At 43.7% G+C, this 13,079-nt stretch overlaps 1 protein-coding gene across 2 annotated transcripts in view; it reads left to right on the forward strand.

Moving 5' to 3' along the window:
* Positions 1-13,079, forward strand: part of cacna1bb (calcium channel, voltage-dependent, N type, alpha 1B subunit, b) — a 231,019-nt gene that overhangs the window by 194,913 nt on the left and 23,027 nt on the right. The window contains exons 35-40 of one of the 2 annotated variants that reach the window (XM_070552555.1): positions 319-435; positions 3,383-3,448; positions 4,843-4,934; positions 5,018-5,168; positions 8,303-8,430; positions 11,293-11,389. In XM_070552555.1, coding sequence (XP_070408656.1) covers positions 319-435; positions 3,383-3,448; positions 4,843-4,934; positions 5,018-5,168; positions 8,303-8,430; positions 11,293-11,389 — 651 coding nt within the window. The remainder of the gene's footprint in view (positions 1-318; positions 436-3,382; positions 3,449-4,842; positions 4,935-5,017; positions 5,169-8,302; positions 8,431-11,292; positions 11,390-13,079) is intronic. The other variant, XM_054744924.2, reaches the window with a different exon arrangement.

Genomic DNA, 13,079 nt, shown 5'->3' on the forward strand with positions numbered 1-13,079 from the left:
ACACACACACACACACACACACACACACACACACACACACACACACACACACACACACACGAACACACACACACACACACACACACACACACACATTGTGACCTGTGACTGAAGTAATTAAAAGAATGCGCTGCAGTAAAAGAACTGGAATAATTCATTCGGAGATGAATATTTAATCCTACTTACGTAAGGAAGTGCCTGTTAATTACTTTTGACGAATCCAGACTTTAAGAGCCTCCAAAGGCCAAAACTTTGGTCCAAACTGGAGACAGAGACGTGTTTCATCTGAAAACCTCACAGAGATCTTTTATTTTTCAGAACAAGATGATAAATCTGAGTTTCTTGAGGCTGTTCAGAGCGGCTCGTCTCATTAAGCTGCTGCGACAGGGCTACACTATCCGCATCCTGCTGTGGACGTTCGTTCAGTCCTTCAAGGTGGGTCTGAATTATTTAAGGGCGGATTTCTCAGTGTTGTTCAGAAGAAAAGTGTCGATAAATATTCAGCTGAGCTAAAATTTAATGTTAACTCATTCACTGCCAGCGTTTCTCACCGTTTTTACTGTTTTTTTAAGAGCCACAGAACGCTGCGCTCTAGGATGATGTCGACGCCAAAACAACCAAAACAAAGCGGAGACTCACCTCTTACATCAGGAAGAATCCGCGCGTTTCGAGCGTTATCCGTTCTTTCATGATCCGTTGTTGAATTGTGATCGGCAGAAGTTTTTCCGGTTCGCGCCTCACTTTTTTTACAGCAGCGGCCCAAAACGATCTCCTAACACATGGATGTTCTGCTTCCTGGTCACGTGACGTGTGACGTATGCGGATGAAGATCGGCTTTAGAGCTGAGATGTTCGTTCTCACGGTGCGGGGGCTCGTCCGACGCCCACACAGTAAAAACATGCAAATCATTGGCAGTGAACGTTTGGATATAAAATGATGACTTTTGTCACCAATGGCAGTTAACGAGTTAAAGGTTTACAAGAAAAAAGTTTAAAATGTTACAGCTTCCTATCACAGAGATCTCTCACTCTCTCTGATGTCCACAGGTAATGTCCCAAAGACAGACTGGACCGCGGTATCTGTCCAAATAAAACTCTTAAAGACCTAGTTCACTCGCAGTTGTCTCTAATATAAATGATTGTGAGTCGATCTCTGTGGGAAAAGACTCTAGCGCTTCTGTTTCAGGAAGTACATGTTACTGGGAGGAGTGGAGGAAGAAGACAACAGTCTTATTTCCTGATATGTGGACATCTCACCTCTTATTGGTTAAAAGCACAGCGACTCCACCACTCTGTTTGCTCTGCAACTTTGATGTTTTATCTCCACAAGTAACACGATCCTGGAGGAGTTCTGCTGTGTAGTGGAATTGCTAATGCTAACATTAGCTTCTACTAGCCGAGAAGTTGTCTGCTGTTCCCTGGACGCTAAACCGCCTTCCCTGGACATGAGTTATGCTAATTTTCCTTTTTGTGACATCACAAACAGGAACCTTTTGAAGCTGCTCACTTAAGGCAAACAATTTCTAAAACCAAACACTGTTGTATTCCTCTGGAATCTTCTGGTGCTGACCTGTAACTGAAAACAGACATGAGACTTAAAAAATGAGGCTGAGAAATGGTCCTTTTGTTTATAAAAATGGACTGCAGTACCTGGATTTGACCACAAGATGTCCCTCTTACTTATTTCATGCATAACGAACCTTTAAACACTTATTTATTGAGTGTAGAGAACAATTAATAACATATCTGTTAACTGTTATCCATTTTTAAAGGGCCATTATGGAAGTCTGACAGCCAAAACATGTATAGAAATAATAAATGTCTTCTTCATACATTCTCCTGCAATGCCCTGGTCCTGTAGAATGAGCCCTGGCATTTTTACTGTGATTGCCTGTTTTTCTGTAAAATCACAGAAAAAGAGAGATGCTCGGGTCGAGCAGGCTGCTTCACACGCGTTCACGCTCAGGCATCGCCCGTAGCGTTTGCTATCCGTAGCTTTAGCAGCAGAGAGAGAGGCAGTGCCACTTTGTCGCTGTTCCTAACGCCTAGTGACAAAGCTAGCTACATTTCTGAGGACCCTTAGCTACTTTCTGTAGAACTTTCTTCTAGATATTTCCTGCAAATTAGCAACAAAATAGCCATTTTCACTCCGAACCGTTCTTTGGTTTGACGTCGTTTCAGCTGTCATCAAGGATATAAATGTTACAGATACTGTGAATGTTACTAGAGTGTAGCTCACCTTGTAAGATGTCTGACTCTCATGCAGAAGATCTGGGTTCGATTCTGGATGTGAACATAATTTATTTAGAGTTTCTTTTTTTACAATAATGGTATATTTTTTACAGTAAGATGCCCAAATTTGTATTTGAGACTTGCCGAACGGCATTGAATTCACAGATAAAAAAGATGTGGGTTCAACTTTCATTTTGGAACAATTTTTCAAGCAAGGGAAGGGAATGATCTGAGCATGCAGGAGGACTGACCCATCATAAACCTTTGTCGCTGTGCTGAAGAGAAAGGTACAGAACCACATTATTTAATTAATTAGCTGGGCGTTCTCCTGTCCTCCGGGCCACACACACACACACACACACACGGGTCTGTCTCAGCTGTTATTGTTGTTAAGGAGTGTGCACGTACAGCATGCGCGCCTCGTGCACGAGCCTACTATTGAAGCTGCCTTTACGCTTTTGGCCTGAGGGGGCGATCGCGAGCATAAAAATTCAAAACTCCGTAAAGTCCCTTTAAGAAGAGCTTCATTGTGACCCTAATTTTTATGAAATCTTGGAAAACTGACTGTTTTTGTTTCCCAAAGGAGTGATCTGTGCAGCTGTGGCCAAAACTAAACCGTCACACCTATATGTAGGAGTATGAATCATGAGCGAATGAACTACGCTCTTGTTTGTTTTGGAGGCCGATGTGGAAATGCAAGTAATTAAAGCACTCGGAGAGAGGCCAGTGTCTGTGCAGACCGTCTCGTTAAACACAGCTAGTGCAGCGGAGGCTGGAAGCCAGCTGCTGGATCCCTCTGTGGCTCTTAAAACCCGAGTAAAAGGCTTTCAGCAGGCAGCAGTTGGGATTTTCACGCAGCTCCGCTTGGCTCCCTAAATCCCCCGGGACAGGTTGAGTTATACGTGGAGTGCCGGGGTCGCAGCAGGTTTAATGTCAGCGGTGAGAGCTTTAAGCCCAGGATAAATGGACAGTAACTGCCGAGTCTAAAAGGCGGCTATTTAATTGCAACAAACTCCCGCTCTTCCTCGCCGCTGCTTCATAAATAACTGGATCAAAGACCCCGACGGTCAAGTCGGGTTCCTGAACAAAAGGATGAAATCCTTAAAGCAGCTCCATGTTTACAAGACATCGATGTTTCTGTTTGTTTCCAGGCGCTGCCGTATGTCTGCCTGCTAATCGCCATGTTGTTCTTTATCTACGCCATCATCGGGATGCAGGTGAGTCCTGGCGTTTGGACCAGAAGAAAGTTTTTAAACGTTTATGGCAGGAGCCGTCAACCCGGGTCCTGGAGGGCCCCTAGCCTGAATGTTGTACTTGTTTCCCCGCCAACACACCTGATTCAGGTTGAATCACCTGTTAATCACCTGCTGATTAAATCAGGTGAAACAGAGAAGCAACTAAAACATGCTGCTTTGAGGACCGAGGATTTACACACCTGGCTCATGGAGCTGTAGTTTCTCATTCACAAAGTGATGAATTAGGCCTTCGTATCTCCAATCCAATCCAATTTTATTTATATAGCACATTTAAAAACAGCATGTCCGCTGACCAAAGCACTGCACAGAGTTAAACCTAAAAAACCATTCAGAATACACATACATACACATTAAACACAGATAAAAGCTGTCATAAAATAGAAACACCTAAAAACAGTACAAAAGTATAAAACAGCCCATAAAATAGAAGTCAATAAAAACAGAAGTCAGTAAAACAGAAGAGAGCCACAGCATAAAAGACCGATCATTGACCAAAAGCCAAATTAAAAAAATGTGTCTTCAGGCTGGATTTAAACTGTGCCAGTGAAGAAGCCTGGCGTACCACCAGAGGGTGCACGTTCCAAAGTCTGGGAGCAGCAAAGGCGAACGCACGCTCCCCACGAGCTTTATACCTAATTTTAGGGACTATGAGCAATAGATGATCAGCAGACCTTAGTGACCGGGGGGGATGTAGGGGGTGAGCAGCTCAGAGATGTATAAGGGGGCTAGACCATTCAGGGCTTTGTAAGTAAAAGTTAAAACTTTGTGTTGAATTTGAAATTGCACAGGAATCCAGTGTAGCTCCGCCAGAATGGGAGTGATGTGGCAGCGATTATTTGTATTGGAGAGAAATCTGGCTGCAGCATTCTGGACTTTCTGCAGACGATTTAGGACAGACACATTTACACCAATTAGAGCCGAGTTGGAAAAATCGAGTCTGGAAGTGATAAATGCATGAATCACTGATTCTAAGAGTGGCCTCCTAAGAATGGGCTTTAGTCGGGAGAGGCGACGAAGCTGGAAGAAGCAGGATCGAACAGTGGCATTTACATGTGCACTCATTGATAAGTCGACATCCAGTTTAACCCCGAGGCTGGTCACACAGGAATTAAGGTTTAGGGGGGAGAAAGCAAAGGCAGCAGAAGTATGCAGATTATGATTTGGTTTGAAAAGAATGGCCCTCAAATGAGATGACTAAAAATTCGGTTCATGTCTGGTTTCTTTATGTTTTGCTTCTGTTTTAGAAACGTTCACACTCCTTAGTGTTAATTGTGTGCTCTTTTTTTATCATTATTAAAATAATTGTGTCTTTATAAATGCGTCCAGACTCGTTTTGTCTCCTCACCTGTTCACAGGTGTTTGGTAACATCAAGTTGAACGAGGAAACCGCCATCAATCACCACAACAACTTTCAGACCTTCTTCCAGGCCTTAACCCTTCTGTTCAGGTAATCTCACTCCATGTGCTCAGTTACGGCGCTCAAGAGAAGACTTCCTGTGTGAAATCACCTCTGCTTCTGCGTTTTATCAGGAGTGCGACGGGCGAAGCGTGGCATGAGATCATGTTAGCTTGCCTCAGTAACCGGCCGTGCGACAAACTCTCAGGAACTTCAGGGAAGGAGTGTGGAAGCGATTTTGCCTACTTCTACTTTGTCTCCTTCATCTTTCTCTGCTCCTTCCTGGTCAGTATCTCCTCCAGGAGTTCAGAGGGTCTCCTCTCTGGGTCCACACTGATGTTCAGATCATTTCAGACATTTACACTAGCAGTTTGGAATTTGTTACATAGAAAAAGGCTACTAAAAAACTGTTTTTAAAAACATTTTGAATGGCTTGTAAAAGAAAACGGTGGTCTCTTGTTGATCGTGGGAGTTATGTTCTAAAAATAACCTACATACGGCGAAATCCGCAAAGTAGCCGGCTTTATTTTTTATGATCATTATAGATGTTTTAAGGTTGTAAAAACCCTGACTACACACTTTATGCACTTTTCTCAGACAGGGATGAACATTTTCACACTTTCCTCTCTTGTTTAAACACTCAATTAAAAGCATGCAAAAGGTAAGGATTGTTTTCAGGTGTATTTACTAGTTTTCCCTTAACTAATTAACAAATAAGCTGCCTGAATGTTTTTATATTTATGTATTTAGCAGACGCTTTTGTCCAAAGCAACTTACAAGTGATAATCGGCATGTTGCCCTTGAGGCTAACAACAACAATAACAACAACAACATTGACATCAGTCATGGAGAGGAGGGAACAAGGAGTGGACAGTAGAGAGGGGGGACGGGTGCAGGGAGGGTGCTAGTTTAGAAGATGCTCTCTGAAGAGCAGGGTCTTCAGGAGTTTCTTGAAAATTGAAAAGGAAGCCGCTGTTCTGGTAGGGCTTGGTAGGTCATTCCACATTTGTGGAACGATGCATGAGAAGAGTCTGGATTGTCCTGAGCGTGGTGTAGGCACTGCTAGCCGACAATCTTGTGATGACCGGAGCGGCCGGGCCGAGATGTAAGCCTTTGCAAGAGGATTCAGGTAGATGGGAGCCGTACCATCTCGGACTTTGTTTGCTAGTGTTAGCAATTTGAATTTGATGCGTGCTGCTAGCGGTAGCCAGTGGAGCTCAATGAACAGAGGGGTGACGTGTGCTCTTTTAGGCTGATTGAAGACCAGACGTGCTGCTGCGTTCTGGACCATTTGAAGAGGTCTCACAGTACAGCCTGGAAGAGCAGTTAGAAGGGCATTGTAATCGAGGCGGGAGATGACAGTAGATTGCACCAGGAGCTGGGTGGCATGTTGTGTTAGGTATGGTCTGATTTTTCGTATGTTGTACAGCGCAAAGCGGCATGAACGAGCAACAGAGGCAACGTGATCTTTAAAGCTCAGGTGTTCATCAATCACAACACCCAGATTTCGAACAGCCTTTGAAGGAGCCAGAGATAGGAAGTCATTCTGGATTGAGATATTGTGCTGTATGGATGGTTTTGCTGGGATGACAAGTAGTTCAGTTTTAGAGAGGTTGAGTTGGAGATGGTGGGATTTAATCCATTTTGATATGTCAGAGAGACAGTTTGATATTCGTGCAGAGACAGTGTGGTCGTCCGGTGGAAATGACAGATAGACCTGGGTGTCGTCTGCATAGCAGGGGTAGGAGAAGCCATGTGATCGAATGATCTCACCCAGTGAGGTGGTGTATATGGCGAAGAGAAGAGGTCCTAGTATTGAGCCCTGGGGGACTCCTGTGGCAAGATGGTGCACGGTAGAGGATTGTCCAAGCCAAGATGCACTGAATGATCGTCCTGTGAGGTACGATTTAAACCAGGCGTGTGCTTTCCCTGTGATGCCCATGCTAGAGAGTGTGGACAAAAGGAAGCCATGATTGACAGTGTCAAATGCTGCTGATAAGTCGAGCAGGATAAGCACTGAGGATTTGCCTGTCGCTCTAGCTTCTTTTAAGGATTCAGTCACTGCTAACAGAGCAGTTTCAGTGGAGTGGCCCTTTTTGAACCCAGATTGGTAAGGGTCAAGCAGACAGTTTTGTGAGAGGTATTCTGTGATCGGCTTAGTTAACGGGTAACCAGTGCAGAGGCACCAGAATAGGAGTGATGTGAGCTCTTCTATTTGCTCCAGTTAGGAGCCTCGCTGCAGAGTTCTGGACCAACTGAAGGAGGTCAGGGGCTTTTTTGTTACAACATGTGAAGAGTGTGTTACAGTAATCTAGACGGGAGGAGATAAAGGCATGGAGAACCATTTCTAGTTCATGTTTTGACACCAACCTTCACAGTTTGGAGATATTTCTTAAATGATAAAAACCGTTTCGGACCAACGTTTTTGAGTGACCTTCAAGAGACACTGATTAAAAACAACACAAATTCCTCAAATTTGTCTTGAGGGCAGAGGATAAATGACCAAGTTTTAGACTAATCAGGGGAACCATGCTCTCAGGGGCAATGATCAGACATTCTGTCGTTTCAGAGTTTAACTGAAGGAAGTTATCTTCTAGCCAGCTGGAGATAGCTGATAGACACTCTAGTAATTCAGACAGTTTGTAGAACTCAGACTCCTTAAAGGAGCAGTACAGCTGAACATCATCTGCATATAGGTGATAATAGACATTATGAAAAGAATCAAGTATCTGTCCAAGAGGGTGTGTGTACAGTATAAACAACAGTGGACCCAAAACACAGCCTTGGGGTACCCCACAGAACAGATCAGTAGAATCTGACTTGATTTGGTTTATACAGACACTGTAACTTCTGTTAGAAAAATACGATCTAAACCAGTCTAAATGCATCATATTTTGTAGTTTTGCTTCCAAATTTTTGTGCGTCAGCTGTTTGAGCCGTGCAATTTAGCAGGACTTGTTTCATGGGTTCCTCTCAGTTATAACAGTGACTCAGCAGATTTTGTTTTCAGAATTTCTATCAGTTCATAAAACATGGCTGGCTCCATCAACCTCGTGTAAATTCATACATTCTCTCATGTTTGATTAGACATTTTCATCGTCTTCGTGAGTCTGCTTGTCTTTCTGTCTGGTCCAATTAAGCTAGTGTTGAGCTAGCTCAAAGCTATTTTAGTTCTCAGCTAATCCAGCAATTCCTCAGGTCATTTATTTAGGTTCCAACTAATCTAGACTTCAGCTAACCTAGATAGGTAGCTAATGGCTATAACTTGGCCATTTTGTAACATTTGGACCTCAGATTTGATGTAGTGAACAAACTACACAAACTGATAATCTAATTTGGTATTACACGTAGAAATTTGTCATTTCACTCTGATAAAAGTAAAAAAAATTTAATTTAGACTTTTTGATTTCATCTCCCAGATGTTGAATCTTTTTGTTGCTGTCATAATGGACAACTTTGAGTATCTAACACGGGACGCCTCCATCCTCGGACCTCACCACCTTGATGAATTCATCCGTGTGTGGGCAGAATATGACCCCGCTGCCTGGTAGGTGTCTCCTTAGCTCCTGTTATGGTCTGTTACTGAGGAGGTTTGCTTTTTAAAGCAAGGCAGGAAACAGGAAACTCCCACATTGATTTCTACGATCTCTCAGAATGACTATAAAATCTAAGCTCCAATGGATGAGTGGCTTTGAGCCAAACGAGTTGGCTGAGGCTGCTGATGAGACCTCCCACCCATCACCCATTGACTCAGCGGATGCGTGTAAATTTAGTTTCACATGATGTCCATTCTGGCCTTTTCTCTGACAGTTTCTATCACTCAGATCGGAAAAATCAGGTTAATATCAGGCTAATTCTTTTCTTTTAACCCAGTTAACAGTTTCTGCGGCTAAATGAAAATGTGAGCTTTGAATTAAATGCAGTGAAGCATAATCTCTCAGATTATGCGAGGCTCGTTAAGTTTAACGTAGACTTCTCCGGAGTCTTGTCACCGAGTCAGGACTCCAACCAAGGCGTGATAAATGAATTAAGAAGTCCCCGTCACCTGACAGACATCACGGAGGAGGATTTATAATTTATTCCTCTGAATATAAATGAGCTGCTCTCAGGGGTAAAATTCAGCCTTTTTTCTCAGCTGTTTAACTGTCAGACTCATTATGTCAAACTGTCGGCGTGCTTAAGGCTCACTGAGGGTTTTAGAAAACGTCGCACAGTGAAAACAGAAAACCACCTTTTAGAACAGGATGTCATTCATGAGGAGTTGGGAGATTTCCTCCAATATTTATGGAGGTTTTGTGCCTATTTGTTTATTTTTAAGCTAAAAGAAACAAAAAACTGCTTCAAGGGATTTCAGCAGATTAGTGCTTCACAGCTGGATATAACAGAAGAAAAAAGAAAACAGGGTAAAGAGCTGAAGAAGTTTAGTTCTTGTGATTTTTTACACTTAACATGATCACTGCTTAACTCTCAGGCTGTGTTCAAACTCTTCATCATTCAGTCGCTCACGTTACGTTCCCTTTTTGGTACACGATTGGCCCTTTTCTACCAGGACCCACTCATCGTGGCTCGGCTTGGTTTAACTTATTTCCAAAGTGTTTCCACCAATAACGGGTACCAGGCTGTGTCCCCTTTTATACTGCTAACTTCGATGTGGTTACAGGCAGGGCTGGGCGATATACGGATGTTATTTTTTAATTTAAACTTTGGAGCGGTTCTGCCTTTTAAAATGGTTTGTGTCTTTGCTGGTTTCTCCGTTTTCCTGCCCAAATCACCTCAACTGGCTCCTTTCGATCCGGAGGAGCAGCGGTTCTACTCCGAGTCCTGCCCGAATGTCCGAGCTCCTCACCCTATCTCTAAGGCTGAGCCCGGCCACCCTACGGAGGAAACTCATTTCGGCCGCTTGTATCCGCGATCTCGTTCTTTCGGTCATTACCCAAAGCTCATGACCATAGGTGAGGATTGGGACGTAGATCGACCGGTAAATCGAGAGCCTGGCTTTCTGGCTCAGCTCCCTCTTCACCACGACAGATCGGCTCAGCGTCCGCATCACTGCAGACGCCAAACCAATCCGCCTGTCGATCTCCCGATCCCTCCTACCCTCACTCGTGAACAAGACCCCGAGATACTTAAACTCCTCCACTTGAGGTAGGACCTCTCTCCCGACCCGGAGTTGGCAAGCCACCCTTTGGATGGAGGAAATCTGTAGGTAGAAACAGCTTTTAACCGTATTAAATAACAAAATGCACAGTTTTCCTGCATAAGGCAGGCTGAAGCCGTCTGGTAGCTTTTCCTCACTAACGTCAGCTCCGTGAGAGAGACGCACGCATCCTGACACCTTAGCTTGTCTGAACTAACGTGCCATCAGAAACATTCAAACCATTTTTAAAAGACAAGTTGAGCTTTCAAGTCAACTAAAGTTTGCGACTCCGCTCTCGCACTGATGAAGCATAAAGCTTTAGAAACCAGCCTGAACCTGCTGATGTGGGAGGAGTCTCTCTCTCTCCCTTACTCAACTACGTTCTCTCTCTCTCTCTCTGTCCCGGGCTCACCTACGGTGCATTACTATCGGCTCTAGCAGCGCTGTGTGTGGAGACATTAAACAGGGAAATAACCTGAACATGCAGCTCTGACAGCTGTGGAGCTGGGCTCGGCTCTGGACGGTACACCCCACCCTTTTCCCCCTCCCCCACGCTGGCTTTTGCCGCCGCCATAACACACAGGGAAAACCCCGGATGTATAAAAAAGTTACACAACTGATCCTGCATCAGTCAAAAACGCTAAAACCGCATCTTTAACGGTCGCATGATCGTGCTGTTTGAAATAGCTATTTTGGTCCAAAAACGATCGATCGTTCAGCCCTAAATCAAACTATCCGAGGGTCCATTTCAGCCCTACTTTAGTGTCACGTTTAAATCACAAATTTCACTACTTTCTGAACTCTGCCTGACCAGCTAGGATGCGCCAACCCAATGGAGCCATTTGCCAGCTGTAACAGAAATCCACCCGACCTGTGTAGAGTAAGCCTGAGCTGAGTAGGCGCTAGTGGAAAAGGGTCCACGTGTGGGGGAACAGCCTGGTGTTTTGGAACGCTAGCAAGATCTCCCTGAATAAAACAAGTGTGTCTACGTCGATGGATGACATCAATTAGCCGGTTTTGTTTGAACATTTTAATTACAATCATGTGTCTTCATAACATTTTTAATGACACATTTACACCTGATTGGTCTGATTGGCTGTGAGTTTGATTCCTGAATGAAGAACTGATCTTGACTGAGGTTTACTGTTTTTAAAGACGTTGTTCATGATGTTGTTTTCTTTATGAGAGACAATAATGTGTACGCTAACCCATCATGTTTACAGGGAGCTCTACCTGTGACCTAACTCTTTCAACATGTCTCGTCTCTTTCAGTGGGAGGATATGCTATCGGGATATGTACAAATTATTGCGTTTTATCTCGCCGCCCCTGGGCCTGGGGAAGAAGTGCCCTAACAGGGTGGCTTATAAGGTTTGCACTCCCACAGTCCTTTTTCTTTCCGACGGTCGTCGACCACGAATGTCTGTTCTCATTCGTCCTAAAATGGCAGAGAATGATTGGAGCACACAAACGCTCATGGATCCTGTACCAACCAGCTGGCACGTAACCATGACGAGTTCAGGAAACAAAGCAGCAAGTCGGGCTCCAGCACGAGGCATCGGATGTCTCAAATGTTTATTTAAAACAAAACCCAGAGGAGTCACGAGGAGGGAGCGTTGTGTGCTTTGTTTACATTTTGGTTACTGCTTTTGTCGTTTAGCATGTGAAGCTAAAGGCTCGTTTAAAGGAAGAATCCTCTGAAAATTGAGTTTTGAAAAACCTTAAAAGATGGTTTTAAAGGTTTGCAAAATTTCAAGATCATTCTAAAATACTCTCCACTTCTCATCATCACCCAAATCTGGAAGATTAAAGTTTAAATCTAAACGGCACTCACATTTTCCGGGGAATTCTCCTTTAAAAGAAAACGGGTATTAATGAATGCATATTTTCCCACCAGGTTTCTCCCATTTTCCATCTTTTAAAAGGAAATCTGGAGCACATTTGTAACCCAGATAATATTTATCCTTTACCCGGCACCTTCTACCCAACATGGTGGGAGTAAAAGAAAAGATCTACGGGCGCCAGACGTCAGGATTCACTCACAGACGAGATGTGTGTTGCCAAAGCAAACACTTAAACATGAGATTTCAGCTCATGTGATATTATTCAGCAAGAACTTACAAAGGGAAGACCATTGATGCACATATGTTTACACAAATATTTACATATAGCAGTGCACTTTCTAGGGTTCAAAAAGTTTAGTAGTCAGAATGACCAACATTTGACAGCTGTGTCGTTTAAAGATTCGAAAATCCAGTTTCAGCGATTAGATTCAGTTAAGCGTTTACTCACAGTTCAACAAAAACAGCAAAAACAGAGCAGAGCTCCTCTGTTGTGAATATACGAGTCTATGTTCCTCCTAAGGCACAAGATGGTTGGCTGGTCTCCATCTCCAGTATCAGCATCTTACTGGCTCACCATCGGTATGACACGCATACGTCCAAAAACAAGTCTTCACATGCAGTTCCACACTCGGGACCTGGCCTGATAAACAGAGCCACACGTCTACAACACAGGCCAACACCTGTTTAACCCTAAAGCCCCCCGACTGGGGGCCTCTACAGTTTCATGTCCCAAACATCTACAACTGTCCACATTCTCCAAACACAACTCAAACCACAACCAGACAGCCCAGATGGAAACAAGGCCATTTTAAAGTGTAATAAATTAAGATACAACGATATTTGAACTTTATTTTAGAAGAGCATCTGACCTTCTCTGGTGTCTGCTGGAGAAACAAACCCTTGAACAAATGTAGTTGAGGACCCCTGGAATAAATAAAACAACTGACTAAATTTCCTAAATGGAATTTGAACTCACAACCTCCATCCTGTCAGCACGTTCACACAGGGCAGCTCTTCTAAAATAAAGTTCAAGTAATATTTTATCTTAATGCATCCGAAACCAAACAGTGCTTTGTTTACGTGTGTGCTCGGGGAACGCAAACCATCACTGACACTTGGGACGCGAAACCCCAAAGGCCCCCGATTTGGGAAGCGCCAGGGCCCAAAGAAAAAGGGCTAAAAATTTCTTATTGGGTCATTGAATATCCAAAATGTTT

Source organism: Nothobranchius furzeri, chromosome 6 (genome assembly GCF_043380555.1).
Source record: "Nothobranchius furzeri strain GRZ-AD chromosome 6, NfurGRZ-RIMD1, whole genome shotgun sequence".
NCBI lineage: Eukaryota > Metazoa > Chordata > Actinopteri > Cyprinodontiformes > Nothobranchiidae > Nothobranchius > Nothobranchius furzeri.